This window comes from Orcinus orca, chromosome X (assembly GCF_937001465.1).
Source record: "Orcinus orca chromosome X, mOrcOrc1.1, whole genome shotgun sequence".
Classification (NCBI taxonomy): domain Eukaryota; kingdom Metazoa; phylum Chordata; class Mammalia; order Artiodactyla; family Delphinidae; genus Orcinus; species Orcinus orca.
In genome coordinates this window covers 100,154,675-100,172,540 of record NC_064580.1, presented here as the reverse complement: position 1 = coordinate 100,172,540, position 17,866 = coordinate 100,154,675, and the positions used below count along the sequence as shown (strand labels likewise).

Sequence of the window (17,866 nt, the reverse complement as noted above, 5' to 3'; positions counted from 1 at the left end):
GTTTGTGTCGTCTTTGATTTCTTTCAGTCTTATAGTTTTCTGCATACACATCTTTTGTCTCCTTATGTAGGTTTATTCCTAGGTATTTTATTCTTTTTGTTGCAGTGGTAAATGGGATTGTTTCCTTAATTTCTCTTTCTGTCCTTTGTTGTTAGTGTATAGGAATGCAAGAGATTTCTGTTTATTAATTTTGTATCCTGCAACTTTACCAAATTCATTGATTAACTCTAGTTTTCTTGTGGCATCTTTAGGATTTTCTATGTATGGTATTATGTCATCTGCAGTGACAGTTTTACTTCTTCTTTTCCAATTTGGATTCCTTTTATTTCTTTTTCTCCGATTGCCGTGGCTAGGACTTCCAAAACTATGTTGAATAATAGTGGGAAGAGTTGACATCCTTGCCTTGTTCCTGATCTTAGAGGAAATGCTTTCAGTTTTTCACCATTGAGAATAATGTTTGCTGTGGGTTTGTCATATATGGCCTTTATTATGTTGAGGTAGGTTCCCTCTATGCCCACTTTCTGGAGAGTTTTTATCATAAATGGGTGTTGAATTTTGTCGAAAGCTTTTTCTGCATCTATTGAGATGGTCATATGGTTTTATTCTTTAATTTTTTAATATGGTGTATCATATTGATTGATTTTCATATATTGAAGAATCCTTCCATCCCTGGAATAAATCCCACTTGATCATGGTGTATGATCCTTTTAATGTGTTGTTGGATTCTGTTTGCAAGTGTTTTGTGGAGGATTTTTGCGCCTGTGTTCATCAGTGATATTGGCCTGTAGTTTTCTTTTTTGTGTGATATATTTGTCTGGTTTTGGTATCAGGGTGATGGTAGCCTTGTAGAATGAGTTTGGGAGTGTTCCACCCTCTGCAGTTTTTTGGAAGAGTTTGAGAAGGATAGGTGTTCACTGTTCTCTAGATGTTTGATAGAATTCACCTGTGAAACCATGGTCCTGGACTTTTGTTTGTTGGAAGATTTTTAACCACAGTTTCAATTTCATTACTTGTGATTGGCTGTTCATATTTTCTATTTCTTCTTGGTTCAGTCTTGGAAAGTTGTACTTTTCTAAGAATTTTTCCATTTCCTTCAGGTTGTCCATTTTGTTGGCATATAGTTGCTTGTAGTACTCTCTTACGATCATTTGTATTTCTGTGGTGTCAGTTGTAACTTCTCCGTTTTCATTTCCACTTTTACTGATTTGAGTCCTCTCCCTTTTTTTCTTAATGAATCTGGCTAAAGATTTATCAATTTTGTTTAAAGAAGAACCAGCTCAAAGAACCAGCTTTTAGTTTTATTGATCTTTGCTATTATTTTCTTCATTTCTGTTTCATTTTTTTCTCCTCTGATGTTTATGATTTCTCTCCTTCTACTAACTTTGGATTTTGTTTGTTCTTTCTATAGTTGCTTTTGGTGTAAGGTTACATTGTTTATTTGAGATTTTTCTCGTTTCTTGAGGTAGGATTGTATTGCTCTAAACTACCCTCTTAGAACTGCTTTTGTTGTATCCCATTGGTTTTGGGTCATTTTTATTTCCTTTCAATCGGGTTTTATTAAATTCTTCTATATGAATATGTAGTCTAATCCACTTATATGAATTCCAGAGAACTAGAAGACATCAAAAGTTTCTATTTATTCTTTTTGGTGGTTTGAAAATTTGCATCAGACTCAACTCCTGAGTCATTCCTCTGGAAGTAAAAAAGTCCAAGGCTAGGGCGTAGGTACAGAAGAACACACAGAGAGAATTAACATTTGTTGAATGCTTGTTAATATGTATACCGTTTTTAGTGCTTTAGATGTATGATGTAATTTAATCCGCATAATAACTCTATGAAAAAATAACTCTATGAGTTATTGTTACTATTGTCATCCCCATTTTATAGGTGAGAAACTGAGGCTCAGAAATTACCTTAGCTTGTTCAAGGTCACACAGCTGGTAAATGGTACAGTGAGGATTTAAAACCAGGTTGTCTGGCTCCAGAACCCCAAGTCTTAATATATGGCAACAAGAGCACTTTGCTTGCTCCAGATGCATACATTTCACTGATATGTTTTCCTAACTACCTCACAGTCTAAACTGAACTTACTTTTCCCAAATCTGTTTATTCTCTTGTATAGTTTGCCTGAGTGAATGTGCCACTATTTATATAGTCAACTTTGGAATAATTGGAAATTCCTTTCTCTTATGCACCCTTCCCAATCCATTCAGTCACAGAAAACTATAGCGTCTTAACATTATTTGCGTCTGTCCCAATCTCTCCATTCCTATTACGGTTGTGTTGGTTCAGCCCCCGTCTTTTCCACCTGGATCACTGCAACAGGCCCCAGACATATCTCCTTTCTTGAATTTGGCCTACCTTTAAATCTGTTTTCTGTACTGGTGGTATAAGAGTGATGGTTCTAAAACACAAGCCTGACTATGTGACTCCCATTTATTATCTTCTAATAGTTCTTTCTAACTTTTAGGATAAAGCTTAAAACATTTGGCTTAACCCACAAGATTGAAGTGAATTTCTGCCTAGCTTGAGAGCCTCATCCAATGTACTGTTCCACTGGCACCTTTTCTGGCTAGGAATAGTAGTACTCCTTTCTTTATTACAAAATAGTTTCACATCTCTGTGTTCTATATCCTGGTATCTCTGCTGGGATTACCCTTTCTTCTTCCATTTTTCACTTAGGCTTTTAGAATTCAGTTCAGGCATAAGATAACTTTTCATACCCAAGTCTAGAAGCATTCATCTCTGTCAAATTTCATTTAACTGGATTTAACCCACTCTCTCCCTTTTTGAATACTGATTCTTTATCTTACATATTTTGTTGTCCTTGAACTTTCTGTTATTACCTTCTTTCTCAGTTCCTTTCATTTCTGTCTTAAGCTTTCTCACCAGGTTTATAACATTCTCTTGAGAAAGCCCCAGCTACCCAAACTTCAAAACTGTGATATTCAATCCTGGCCTTTTTTTTTTTTTTTTTTTACAGAATTATTACTTCCACTTTTCTCATTTTCAGAACAATCACCAATTTCTTCTTTAAAAAAATGAAAATTCTTTTAGTTTTTTCCTGATTATAAGAATAATGTAGCTTTATTGTTAAAAACAATAGGAAAATTTTATCACAAAGAAAAAATAAATATCATCTTTTATCCTACTCCCCAGAGATGAGAAGTCTTAATATTTTGGTATTTTTCCCCTTTAAACCAATTTTCTATATATGTGCATGAACATTTGCATGTACATGTGTGTATGTATGTACATACACGTACACACTGCAGAGTTGTATTACCTGTTACCTACTCAGCACCTCCACTTGGATGTATAATAGGCATATGAAACTTAACTTTCCAAAATAACTCTTAATCTTTCTCTTTGTACCTCTAAACTTGCTCTTCCTGCCTTTTTCCCCATTTCAGAAAATGTCAACTCCATCTTTCTAGTTGCTCAGCTCAAAAACCTCAGATTCATCCTTAACTTGTAATTTTCTTTCACACCCCATAACTAATCCTTTAGCAAATCTTGTTGACTCTGCCTTCAAAATATGCCGAGAATCTAATCATGTCTTACCACCTCCATGCCTACCACCCTAGCCCTAGCAATCTCTTACTTCAGTTATAACAGCCTGGTAACAGGTCTCCTTTCTGCCCTTGCTTTCCTTTAGTCTGTTTTCAAAAAAATATATCAGATTGGTATTTTAAAAATGTAAATCAGATCATGTCATTCTTCAGAATTCTCTAATGACCTCCCATTTCATTCAGAGTAAAAACTAGAGTCCTTTAAGGACTTGTGAACCTCTACATCATTTGGCTCCCTACTGTATTCCTCTTCCTACGCTCTTCCTGCTGTTTAGCTCTTCTCTAGTTATACTGGCCTCCTTGCTGACTCCCAATACTCCAAGCATTTCCCACCCCTTCAAAGCTTTTGCCTCTGCCTGGAATGATTTCCTCGCAGATAACCATATGGCTTATTCCCCTGTCTTCACATTTCTGCTCAGATTTCACTTCATCAGCAAGGGATTACCTGAACAACTTATATAAAAGAGCATGTCTCCTCCACTCCTTTGTCCCTTTTCCCAGATCCTGCTTTATTTTTCTCCACAGAACTTAATTCCGTCTGACATTGTAAATATATACTTTTTTACCATCTGACATTCTCAATATATACTTCTTTATTTGTTCATTTCTTGTCTTTACCACCCCAGCACCACCTGGGCGCACTACAATGTTGGTTTTATCAGTTATTAAGAGAAGACTATTTGAAATCTCCAACACTAATTGTGGATTTGTCTTTCTCTTTAAAGTTCTTTCATTTTTCCTTCATATATTCTGAAGCTGTTATTAGATGCATAAATGTTTAGGATTGTAATGTCCTTTTGGTGAATTTACACCTTTGTCATTATAAAATGACTTTTTAAATATTCTTGGTTATATTCTTTGCTCTGAAGTGTACTTTTTTGATATTATATAGTCACCTCAGCTTTCTTTTTTTTTTTGTGGTACGCGGGCCTCTCAGTGCTGTGGCCTCTCCTGTTGTGGAGCACAGGCTCCGAACGCGCAGGCTCAGCAGCCATGGCTCACGGGCCCAGCCGCTCCACGGCATGTGGGATCTTCCCAGACCGGGGCACGAACCTGCGTCCCCTGCATCGGCAGGCGGACTCTCAACCACTGCGCCACCAGGGAAGCCCCTCAGCTTTCTTTTGATTAGTGTCAACATGATATATCTTTCTTCTTCTTTTTATTTTTAACCTATTTGTGTCTTTATGGAGAAAGTGGGTTTCTTGTTAGCATATGGTAGTATCTTCCTTTTCTATCAAATCTGACAATCTGACTTTTAATTGTGGTGTTAAGATTGTTAATATTTAATTGAAACTATTGGTATTCATGGATTTAAATCTACTGTATTATTGTGTGTTTAATTTTTATCTTATCCATTCTTTGTAGCCATCTTTCCTCTTTTTCTCCTGTCTTTAGAATTAAATTTTAAAATTCCTATTTATCTCCTTTGTGGGCTTATTTAGCTACAACTTTTTGTTATGTTAGTGATTGTTTTAGGGTTTAAAGTATAATATTTAGCTTATCACAGTCTACCTTCAAGTGCTATTATGTCATTTTATATGTCCTATAAGAACCTTACAAGAGTATACTTCTGTTTCTTCCCTCCTGGCCTTTGTGGTATTGTTGCCATACATTTTACTTCTGTGTTACATATTACATTGTTATTATTCTGGCTCTAAATAGTCAATTGTTTCTTTAAAGAGATTTAAATAATCCGAATAATGTCTTTTATCTTTACCCCTTTAGTTACCATCTCCAGTGCCCTTTGTTCCTTTGTATAGCTCTGTATTTCCATGTATATCATTTTCCTTCTACCTGAAAGAGATATTTTAACATTACTTTTACTGCTGGTCTGATGTTGAATCCTTTCAGTTTCTGTAATGTTTAAAAAAGTCTTTGGGGTTCCCTGGTGATCCAGTGGTTAGGACTTGGCGCTTTCACTGCTGTGGCCCTGGGTTCAATCCCTGGTCAGAGAACTCAGATCCCACAAGCTGTGCAGCACAGCCAAAATTAAAAAGTCTTTATTTCACCTTCATATTTGAAAGATATCTTTGCTAGTATAAAATTCTAGGTTGATACTTTTGTTTTCTTTTGGTACCTTAAAGAGGTTTTTCTACTGTCTTCTGGATTGCGTTGTTTCCTGTGAGAACTCTGTTGTCAGTATTCGTTTCACTGGACCTATTGTGTCTTTTTTCTCTGGCTGCTTTTTACATTTTCTCTTTATCATTTGCTTTTAATTTGATTATGATGTATATTGTTGTAGTTTTCCTCATATTTCTTTTGCTTGGAGTTCATTGAGCTTCTCAAGTTTGTGGGTTTATTGTTTTCATGAAATTTGAAAATTTGTGGTCTTTATTTATCTTTAAATATCTTTTCTGTCACCTGAGTTATTTTATTCTGGAACGCCAGTTATATGTATATTAGGCCACTTGAAGTTTCATACAGATCATCTAAAGAAATTATTATTTTTTTTTAGTTTTTGGTAATTATTTTAATATAATAAATATCCTGTGTTTTGACTATGTCTTAAGATATACATATTAAGGCATCTTTAATTTTTTAGTGTCTCAGCAGATGAAGTTAATTCACCATTATCACCCCTCACATGGCAGGTAAGAAGAAATTAAATTACTGTTATATCTAATATTTTGTTCTCATTTATTTAGTTAAAAGAAATTATTTTATTACAGCCCTTAGAAAGTCAAAAGGATCAAATAGATGAACAACAGTGGCCAGAATCTCAGCCTATAATCTGGCAGAGTGAAGAAAGGAGGCGGAGCAAACAGATTAGAAAAGAATATTTCAAGGTACTTTATTAAGTTTTAAAATTTACTCTGTAATTATTAGTTTTGACTTTATCCATTTTGTTTCACATTAATATGACAGAATATAACTCTCTAGTTAGGTATAGTAGATGTGTTATTTTATCTTGATTTCCTACATGTATGTGGTATACATATATGAGCCAGTTATTTCCATAAAATTTCAGTAATTCAAAATAATTAAGAGTAGATCAGTGTGAATTGTGATTTTCCAGATACTTTACAAGAAACATGAATGTTTGCTACACTGCTAGTTGTAGCAATATGTAATAGTATTTTAAAAGAATTGCCCAAAAAAGGTCTTTCATTGGATCTGTTTCAGTAAAGAGTTGACACATTTTTACAATTAGCATTTAACTGTTTCTATGTAAATAAATGCTATTTACATGATTCTAAAAATACCTGAAAGCATTTTCCCCCATTTTCTTTTCTTATTACCTTAATATATTTCTTAGGATGGCATTTTATCTTAGATAAATTAAAAGCTCAGACCATCTGAATTATCTCAAATTTCTAGTTAGAAGGGTTTTAATGAAATTTCATTGTGTACACCTTTGTAAATATTGTAATATTGTCTAATTTGTGATTAAGGTCTGCTGTATTTATAGTGGCCAGTCATTAGAACTGGAGTAATCTTCAATACTAGTTAGAATTTGTTATTGGAATTTCTGACTCAGTGCAACCAAGCTCCTGCTCTATGCATAGCAAATTTTATTGTTTTTGTGGACCTTTTCTGTTTCCCAAAACCTAATTTTTATCTAATAATAAATACATAAATACATAGTTCTAGGTTAAATTATAGGTAATTTGAAGTTTATATCACTAATAAATAGGATTATATTTCATGCTTTTCTCAGTTTGGTAAAAGTGTGTCTCTATGCACATTGATCAGTTTCCTTATTACGGGAGTGTAACATACATTTGGAAGTAGTATCATATGACCAAAGCAAAATGTTATATGTCTTAGTCTGTGATAAGTTTACTCCTTCAACAAATAATTACTGAATCCTTTTAATGAGCCTTATGTTACCTGGTCAATATGAGAGATAATGAAGAAATAAAAGACATAGGGAAAAAAGGAAAGACATTCTTAGCAGAATCCTGGTCAGTACCCTTTACAAATCTTCAGTTATATTTGCATTCTGGCATTTATTAATTTGTAAGTCCCCTCTTTTAGTTTATGGCACTTGAACAAACTCACTAAAGAAAATTTGTTACCAGATAAAACTTGATGAATAACTGATGATGTGGTAGAAATTTTAGTATTTCTAACTAATAAAAGAGATTTGAAATTTATTTGATCTATTAGTATAGTAAAAGCATACAAATTCTGACTGTTTTTCAAAATACTTGCATGGCACTTAGTAAGAAGTAAGTGCATTTATTGTCATGCCTATTTTATAGATGGGGAAATTAAGGCACAAAGAGGCTAAGTAAAATGCTCCAAGCCACTTAGCTAATAAGCAGCTGAGTCAAGACTTGAACCGAGAACCTATGCTATGCTGCCTGTTGATCTGCTGTGGATAGCCTAATATCAAATGAACACACTTTCAGATAAATACAGTTTTATTGTCTTTTAAATATTTTATTGTAACTCAAGTAAACTTCTCAGTAAAGTCTTAATAGAAGCCTCAGTGAACCTTTAAAAAATAGTTATTTGATTTAATAGTATCATTTGTTGATAAATATTTTATTTTTTATGGCTTAAGTATACCTTCCATAATATTGCTATTTTTTAAGTTGCTAAGAGATCAAAGGAGATAATATTTGAAGAGTCCATAATCATCATTCAACAAATGTTAATTTCTACTATAGTTAATAAAGTAGGTGCAAAGATAAGCTTCAGTAACTGGGAAATATTTTAAGGAGACATGTAGTTCTCCTCAATAGTCAGAAGATGTCAGTGTTAGGACACTGTAAAAAAATAAAGTCAACAGTTTTTTCCAAAGGTGTTAAAAAAAAATTATAGAACTGAGATACTACTCTCTAAGTGAAGTCAAAATGGTTATTCAGATTTGCCAGTATTTTCATGATTAAAATATTATCTATGAAGTGTCTTTCTTTCAAAAAGAAAATTTCTCTTAATCACTTATCTCAAGAATAAAAAGGCTTATTCATAAGATAATAGTATTGAACTTAATTTGGATTTATAGTTGAAGTATACTACTCTAGAGATATATATCAGATTATCACTAAGCTCACTCAGTGATGGCTCCTTTAGCTTTGCTTTGTTATGAAACATACAGACCTTTTGTGCAACTTTATCCTAACATATATAAATGACTGAACCACAGGATTTCTTTGTTTGTGTCCCATGGTAAATTATTCATGATGCTGTTATTTAGAAGATTTATTGAAAGTGTGTGTGTGTGTGTGTGTGTGTGTGTGTGTGTGTGTGTGTGTGAAATCTAGCTCTCCAGTTTCATAGTTGCTAGGACTGATTTTGGGAGGTATGTTTTTCAGGTAAGCCCCTGAAACTAAATTTTAAAAAGTTTCAACATAATTGGCCAGAGTATGTGAGTAAGAAGATAATTTAGGTCAGATTATATAAGTAAATCATTGTAGGAGAGTTATATTAACTCTTTTAGACTCCCAGCCGCTCTTGTGTAGATTACTATTCTAGTAAATAAAATTTAATGTCATTGTTGCTGAAGTAAAATCACTGCATTTCTCAGAGTGAAAGTATTCCAGAAAATACATTACTTTATTAAAAATTGTAAGGCCAGCAGGTCCGGGGAAGGGCCCAGGGAGCCAGACGGAACCCCCGCCGAAGTGGCTGATGCAACCGACACCTGACATTGCCACACCACTCGGCCCCGGTCTTCCCGCTCCCCGAGGGGCGGAACCAACGGCTCTGAGGCTGATGCAACCAACACCTGACATTGCCACAACACCCGAGAGATTACCAAAAAAGGGCTGCTTCACACAGCAAGCACCTCCCCTGCGTCCGCCCCTATAAATTTTGTTCGTGCCCGCACCTGGGCGCGACTTCTCTGGCCCCTTTCTCTCGGACCAGTGAACCTCGCCCGGGAGCGTTCCCAAATAAAGCTTGTTTAAGCTCTCCTCTGTTTTTGATGCCGTTCCTTACAAAAATCTTTTACAGAAATTTATTAATATCATTTGAATAAGATATACAACAAAGTATGAAAATCTAACCTTTTTTCGACAATGTTCAATGTAAATTAGTAGCTTTAATTTCTTGTAAGAATGACAACACAAATTTCTAAATGCATTTGATGATTCATTTCTAAATAAAGTTAAAAAAATCAGAATAACTATACCAAATTAGTTTTAAGGCTTATTTGATTTATTTAAATGCCATATATATTTGTCATCAAATGTATTTCACTACTTTTGTGATAAAACATTATAATGACTCTTAAAATACATATCTGATTTCATAAATATAGTACAATATTTTAACTTAATGGCTAACCCCAAGGAAAATATTTTTGTATATTTTCTCTGACCATGGTTAATTTTATACCGGAATAGGGAAGCCAACTGGGCTTCTGAAATAACCTGATTTGTTCTGAGTCAGAGTTTGTGCACAAGTACTGTCCCTTCTGTGAAATTAATATAAGCTTCAGAGATGAACTGATCTTTGTGTTTCTGAACAGGCCTTTATTGTAGTATTTGAATTTAGATATAATAAAACTTCAGTTATTCCAAATAATGTTAACTGACAGCTGAGTTGAATTAGTAAGAAGTTGGACTTATAGAATATTTAAAAATCTATGTATATATTCTGATTTGGATTTTAGGACCTTTAAATATGTGCAGTAATGCAAAACTAAGTATCTTCCTAAGTTTTCATGTATAATGGATATTTTAAATTAGAATAGCAGTTGAGTAATAATAATACAAGTCTCATTATCTAAGTTCTCGACTGTATCATCCTCTGTTTCTTTCCTTTATCAATTATCCGTTCACTCTTCTATGTCCTTTCTCTTTACCTTCCATCTTATAAATGTGCTCAGACCTCTACCATTATCCCTGATTCCCCTTTCAGCTGTTGCCTTATCTCTTTGTTTTCTTCTAGGGCCAAACTTGCCATTTCTAGATCTGCGGTTTCCGATCACTCCTTAACCCACTGCAGTCTGTCTTTTACCTCCATTTCTCCATGGAAATAGCCCCTCACTAGAGCCTAACATGTACCTACTAATGGCAAAATCTAGGGTAGCATTTGACAGTGATGACCACATCTTTCTTCTCAAAACTCCTTGCTTGGTTTCTGCCTCATTTTCCTTCCTTTATTCTTCTTTTTTCTTTTTGATGCTCTTGGCTAACTTTTCTTCTGATTTTTCTTCTGCTTGTTTTTAGGGGTCTCATCTTTTGTTACTCTCTCTGAAGCTTTTATGATTCCAGATGTCTCATATTCTCCTGGGTCTAAAGTTACATCTCATAACTTTTTTTTCCTGTTCTCTGTACCTGTGTTTCTAATTGTCTGGATGCCATGTATTTCAAATCAATATGTCTCCCCCTCCTGCCGCACCACCATGGAACTTGCTCCTCCTCTCTGTTCTTTATTTTAGTTAGTAGTAGTATTACCCACCCAGTTCTCTAAGCTCTATACCTCAGTCCTCCTTGATTTTGCTTTCTTTCTTTCTTCTTACCTTATTGGTCATCAGGATGCTAATTATGCTTCTTTCTCCAATTCATTACCTCTTCTCCATATCTACTGCCCTTGCTTTTGTTGGAACCCTCATTCTTTCTTGTCTGGGCAATTGTAATAACTTCTTAATGGTCCCCCTTTCTCTAGTTTAACAGTCCTTAGAGAAATCCCTGGCTTAAAATTCTTTATTGGCTCCCCATTATAAATTACATAAAATTTGGACTTTTAAAAAACTTCATGGCCATCCTTACCTACTTCTTTAAGTTTTATTACCTGCCACAATTCACTCGTTACTAGCTACTCTTTTTTACATAGGCTGAGCTTTTTTTTCCTTTGTGCTTTCCTTCTTCTGAGCATGCCCATTCTTTTATTCCTGAAAAATCCCTACTAATCATTTAAGATTTAGGGATGAGAGTATAGCATAGTGGTTAAGAGCTTTGACCTCAGAAATCAAACCACTTTGGTTCCAGTCCTTACTTAGATATCTACTAACTGAGTGACTTTGGCAAATTATCTAATCTTGCTGAGCTTATTATTATTTTTTTTATCTTCAGATGACTCTAATAGTATCTTCCTTCATAGGATTATTATAACTACTGAATTATTTAATAATATAAAGTGCTTAGAACAGCACTTGCCACAGAGTATACACTAATAAATATTAGCTTATTATTCACTAAAATGTCATTCTTTTGTTTTTCTACCAGTCGTCTTTTTTTTAAATAAATTTATTTATTTTATTTATTTATTTTTGGCTGTGTTGGGTCTTCGTTGCTATGCATGGGCTTTCTCTAGTTGTGACGAGTGGGGGCTACTCACTGAGGTGGCTTCTCATTGCAGAACATGAGCTATTGGTGCCTGGGCTTCAGTAGTTGTGGCACATGGGCTCAGTAGTTGTGGCTCGTGGGCTCTAGAGTGTAGACTCAGTGGTTGTGGCACACGGGCTTAGTTGCTCCGTGGCATGTGGGATCTTCCCAGACCAGGGCTCGAACCCATGTCCCCTGCACTGGCAGGCGAATTCTTAACCACTGCACCACCAGGGAAGTCCCTACCAGTCATCTTTTTTCAGATGTTAATTCGCAATTAGGATATGAAAGGACTCAGCAAAGATCAGGGCTGCTGGGCAAAGAAGGTCATGGTCAGGAATGCAGACTGCGTCCTCCTTTTCAGTGGTACTTGCATAACTGCTCATGTTTGAATTCCTTGTAAGAAAGGCAGTAGTTGAAAAGCACATAAGCATGGAAAGTCCAGTGAAATACTTGTAATACTCATAGTAACCTCTTTGAAGCTCTCCAGCAGTGCCTTTAGGGGTGAAATCCTGCATCAGTATCAAGTATCAAGCTTGGGCAGCTCCCCTGTTTTGACATCCATGAGTTTCTTCTCCTTCACTAGTATGCCTGATGCCATCTTGGGGTCCTGGTGTCCAACTGTCTAAATGTCACTTTTTTGTTGAAGTAGAACAAGAACAAGTGTCGTCAGTGACATTGTGCCTAAGGATGGCAAATAGGTTTATTCACACATGTCAACTCTATTCAGTGGCTATCTGGAACATTGGATTGAAAGTATATTGAGGCTATGTCTGGAATCAGCTGTAAAGAGCACCTTGGTAGATTAGGGATAGTTGTCATAAGTCATAGGAGAGACAGTGGAGGAATTTAGGTCTTGTATTTGTCATCCCTAATGCTGCTCATCCTCCAGTTTGTGGTTGAGCTATCAGGTAGGTTATCTATTTTTCCAAGAGTTATGGAAGATAATGCTGCGTAAGTAAAGGGGGCTATTAACTAGAACCTTGAATGCCAGGCAGAGAAATTTGGACATAATCTGAAAGTTAGGTTTTTTCAACAGAAGAGTCATGAGTTGCACGTAGTATTTTGAAAAGGTCAATCTGCCACTGATTTGCAGGATAATTACTGGCGAGGAGGAATCAGAAGAACTTTAGTGGTTGTCATAACTGTATTTCCTTGATTCCTGCTCCTAAAAACAAGCACTGTTTTACATTCTAGAATTTGTGATATTAAGCATATTACCTCTGTGCCTTAGTATAAAATGGAGATAATACTGGGTTGGCCAAAAAGTGCCTTTGGTTTTTAATTAAAAAAAAAAGACACAGTTTTCATTTTCACCAAGAACTTTATTGAACAACATATTCACTCTTTTGTTCCACTACTTCTTCCCATTTTTCAGGCAACTTCATAATTCCATCGTCCCAAAACTTTTTGTCTTTTTGAGCAAAGAACTGTTCCAGGTGCCTTTTACAGTTTTCCAGGGAATTGAAATTTTTTTCGTTAAGAGAATTTTGTAAAGACCTAAATAAATGGAAACCCAAAGGTGCAATGTCTGAATATGGCGGATGAATCAGAACTTCCCAGCCAAGCTGTAACAGTTTTCGCCTGGTCATCAAAGAACCATGGGGTCTTGCGTTATCCTGATGGAAGATTATGCGTTTTCTGTTGACTAATTCTGGACGCTTTTCATTGAGTGCTGCTTTCAGTTGGTCTAAGTGGGAGCAGTACTTGTTGGAATTAATCGTTTGGTTTTCCGGAAGGAGCTCATAATAGAGGACTCCCTTCCAATCCCACCATATACACAACATCACCTTCTTTGGTTGAAGACCAGCCTTTGGCATGGTTGGTGGTGTTTCATTTTGCTTGCCCCACGATCTCTTCCATTCCACATTATTATATAGTATCCACTTTTTATCTCCTGTCACAATTTGTTTTAAAAACAAAACGTTTTCGTTACGTTTAAGTAGAGAATCGCATGCAGAAATACGGTCAAGAAGGTTTTTTTCATTTAACTTACATGGAACCCAAACATCAAAGCGATTAACATAACCAAGTTGGTGCAAATGATTTTCAACACTTGATTTGGATATTTTGAGTATGTCAGCTATCTCCTGCGTGGTATAACGTTGAGTGTTCTCGGTTAATGTCTCAATTTGATCGCTATCAACTCCAATTGGCCTACCCGACTGTGGAGCATCGTCCAGCAAGAAATCTCCAGCACAAAACTTCGCAAACCACTTTTGACACGTTCGATCAGTCACAGCACCTTGTCCATACACTGCACAAACCTTTTTATGCATTTTGGTTGCGTTTTTACCCTTCTTGAAATAACAAAGCATAATATGCTGAAAATGTTGCTCTTTTGTTCCATCTTTTTTTTTTTTTTTTTTTTTTGCGGTATACGGGCCTTTCACTGTTGTGGCCTCTCCCGTTGCGGAGCACAGGCTCCGGACGCACAGGCTCAGCGGCCATGGCTCACGGGCCCAGCCGCTCCATGGCATGTGGGATCTTCCCGGACCGGGGCACGAACCCGTGTCCCCTGCATCGGCAGGCAGACTCTCAACCACTGTGCCACCAGGGAAGCCCTGTTCCATCTTTAATATTAAAATGGCTATACAAAAATTTACCCATTTTGATAAGTCTTTTTTAAAATGCAAGCTGATATGACAGCTGTCACATACAATCTAACAAAATTGTTTTGAATGAAGTTAAAGACAACTAAGTGCTGCTAGAGCCATCTTACAGAAAAAACTGAATGAACCTTTTGGCCAACCCAATACTATTTACCTCAGGGTTAAGAATATTAAATGGATTGATACATGTAACACACTTCAATCAGTGCGCGGTATATAGTAAGCACTGGTATAAGTGTTATTATCACTGTTACTGTTATTGTATAGTCAATATATACACTTAATATAGTATTTTTTTAACCTTAAATCAGTAGGTTTCTTAAAAATGGATGACATTTTTGACTGGTGAGATTACAGGCTAGGCGTGAGATAGTGGGGCCTAGAATAGAATAATATTTGAGAGAATTCAGAAGAAGTAAGTCTGAGAGAGATTACAGAAAGAATTGACTTCTTGATGTTTTGTAAATAGTGGATTAAGAAAAAGGAGGATTTAAGACAGCACTCAGATAGCAAACCTGAATGAATGGGAAATGGATTGGTTTAGGAAGGAAATGTTACTTGATGTATGTACTTAGAACAATGCCTTGCACATAGAAAGTACTGTTTTGTGTTAGCTATTAGTAAGTAGTAGGACTGTTTATACTGGTTATATAATTAAACAGTTTATTTATCTTTATATATAATTTACATTTTATATATAATTTAGATAATTTAATAAAAGCACCAAAATGTGAATAAACCTCATATATAATTTACTAGTTAGAGAATTTATTTGTTCAAGGAAAAATAAAATAATGTGATTTAAATATTTTTCAGTATAAATCATCAAGGAAGAGTTCAAGTGGCAATGAAAACGATGAGGTGAGAAAACAGGGTAATATTAGCAATTGTTTAAAATATTTACTTTCACATGTAGTTGGCTCAATCAGAGTAAAATACAATTCATCTTTCTGTTTGTTATTGATTTAATGCACAAGTTTTTTCCAATAATAAAAACTGAGCATCGTTAGACAATTATTAATTTAATCATGTAATTTCCATCTGTCCTTTGTAGTTCAGCTTTAGAATTTTATTAACATTCATCTTGAAACTAATTAATTTAAAATTTTTACATATTCCTATATTTTATCTTCTTAAATCAACCTGGTGGTCAATTGAGGTTTTTCCTTTGGAATTTGTTAATCTCTTTTCACAGCTCTGTATACTATTTCAACACTTAAAATTAGATTTCTACCGTTTGTGCATTACTATAAATTTTTCTACCTCATCATTTTAAGCTGTACAGCAGCCTGGCATTTTTGAAATGATACAGTCTCATCACCATGAATACTTAAGCTTTGTGTATTTTTGTTTGGAAGGATTGGTAATTCATTTGATGTTGGATACTTGGCAGGGTTTCTGAAAACTCCTTTAATTTTAGGAAATGGAATCACCAAAAAAACTTTTGTTGTACCTGAGCTAGAAGTTCAGCTTGGATATTTTCCCTGTCCCTTTATATATTATATCCACTTTGATCCTGCCTGCTTCAATATCTAATCAGTTACCAAAACCTTTTTTTTTTGATACAGAAATATTCTGAATACATTCCCCACCTGCATTTCTGCTCTGGCACAGGCCCTCCTCATTTCTTGCCTGTATTTACTGCAATAGCATCCTTGATCTTCTCCCTCTCTCCAGTCCATTCACCTCTCTGCTGCAAATGACTGTTTCAAAGAACACAAATATGATCAGGCCATTCCCTTGCTTAGAAACCTTCACTGTCTCCTCATCACTTAGAAGGTAAATTCAAGGTCCTTCTTCATTAAGCTCCTGCTTACCACATCAGCCTCAACTCACGATTTGCCTTCCTTTCACCATACTGTCCAAAAATGTGGAATTACAAGGTTTTCTGCACTCATCCTTACATTTATTGCTTCTTTTTTTAAAACATTTTTATTGGAGTATAATTGCTTTACAATGTTGTGTTAATTTCTGCTGTACAACAAAGTGAATCAGCTATACATATACATATATCCCCATATCCCCTCCCTCTTGAGCCTCCCTCCCACCCTGCCTATCCCACCCCTCTAGGTGGGCACAAAGCACCAAGCTGATCTCCCTGTGCTGTACAGCAGCTTCTCACTAGCTATCCATTTTACATTTGGTAGTGTATATATGTCAGTGCTACTCTCTCACTTCATCCCAGCCTCCCCTTCCCCTTCCCTATGTCCTCAAGTCCATTCTCTACGTCTGCGTCTTTATTCCTGTCCTGCCTCTAGGTTCTAAAGAAACATTTTTTTTTTATTCCATATATATGTGTTAGCATATGGTATTTGTCTTTCTCTTTCTGACTTACTTCACTCTGTATGACAGATTCTAGGTCCATCCACCTCACTACAAATATCTCAATTTCGTTTCTTTTTATGGCTGAGTAATATTCCATTGTATATATGTGCCACATCTTCTTCATCCATTCATCCGATGATGGACACTTAGGTTGTTGCCATCTCTGGGCTATTGTAAATAGTGCTGCAATGAACATTGGGGTACATATGATTTTTGAATTATGGTTTTCTCAGGGTATATGCCCAGTAGTGGGATTGCTGGGTCATATGGTAGTTCTATGTGTAGTTTTTAAGGAACCTCCATACTGTTCTCCACAGTGGCTGTATCAATTTACATTCCCACCAACAGTGCAAGAGTGTTCCTCATGACATTTTTTTCTTATATTCCATATATATGTGTTAGCATACAGTATTTGTCTTTCTCTTTCTGACTTACTTCACTCTGTATGACAGACTCTAGGTCCATCCACCTCAGTACAGATAACTCAATTTCATTTCTTTTTATGGCTGAGTAATATTCCATTGTATATATGTGCCACATCTTCTTTATCCATTCATCTGTCAATGGACATTTAGGTTGCTTCCATGTCCTGGCTGTTATTACTTCTGTGCCTTTGTCCTTGTTGTCCTCTCATCTTGGAATATTGTTAAACATCTACTCAGTTTTTTAGTTTCTCAGGAAACTTGATTTTATCCACCACCCCCACTGTTTCCCCAAGTGCCCCTTATCTGTGCCTCATAATATATCATGCATAGCTCTATCCTTATACTGAGAAGGTTGTACTACCCATGTAAATGAATCTGTTTTCCCCCTAGACTGAGAGATCCTTGAGTGGATGATATTTTACCAAATTTCAGTGTTCCCAGTGTCTAGCACCAGTGTCTGACATATAGTAGATAGTAATCATTTGTTGATGATGAATACATGTCGTCTATGGTATGCATATTCAAGATTAAATGTTAAGAATTTTGTATTTGTTTAGTAGTAATCATTGAAAAAACATGGACCATTTAGTAGTATTTTATGCAATTCAATTAATTCTTTGTCATTATTTCTAAGCCTATGTTAGATACACATAATTTTCCAGGTAAATGTTATTATTTGGCGTGATGGAATTTTTGCATGCTTCCATGTA

At 35.5% G+C, this 17,866-nt stretch overlaps 1 protein-coding gene and 1 pseudogene across 6 annotated transcripts in view; one reads left to right on the top strand and one right to left on the bottom strand.

The window, feature by feature from the left end:
• The window catches only part of LRCH2 (leucine rich repeats and calponin homology domain containing 2), a 96,160-nt gene that overhangs the window by 62,110 nt on the left and 16,184 nt on the right, over positions 1–17,866 (top strand). For all 6 annotated transcript variants that reach the window (XR_007474709.1, XR_007474708.1, XM_004283974.3 and 3 more), the window contains 3 exons: positions 6,115–6,163; positions 6,242–6,358; positions 15,223–15,267. Coding sequence is in view for 4 of the 6 variants with exons in the window: in XM_004283974.3 (XP_004284022.2) it covers positions 6,115–6,163; positions 6,242–6,358; positions 15,223–15,267 (211 nt within the window). In the remaining 2 variants the exon portion in view is untranslated. The remainder of the gene's footprint in view (positions 1–6,114; positions 6,164–6,241; positions 6,359–15,222; positions 15,268–17,866) is intronic.
• Positions 12,155–12,395, bottom strand: LOC117198171 (ATP synthase subunit f, mitochondrial-like; annotated as a pseudogene).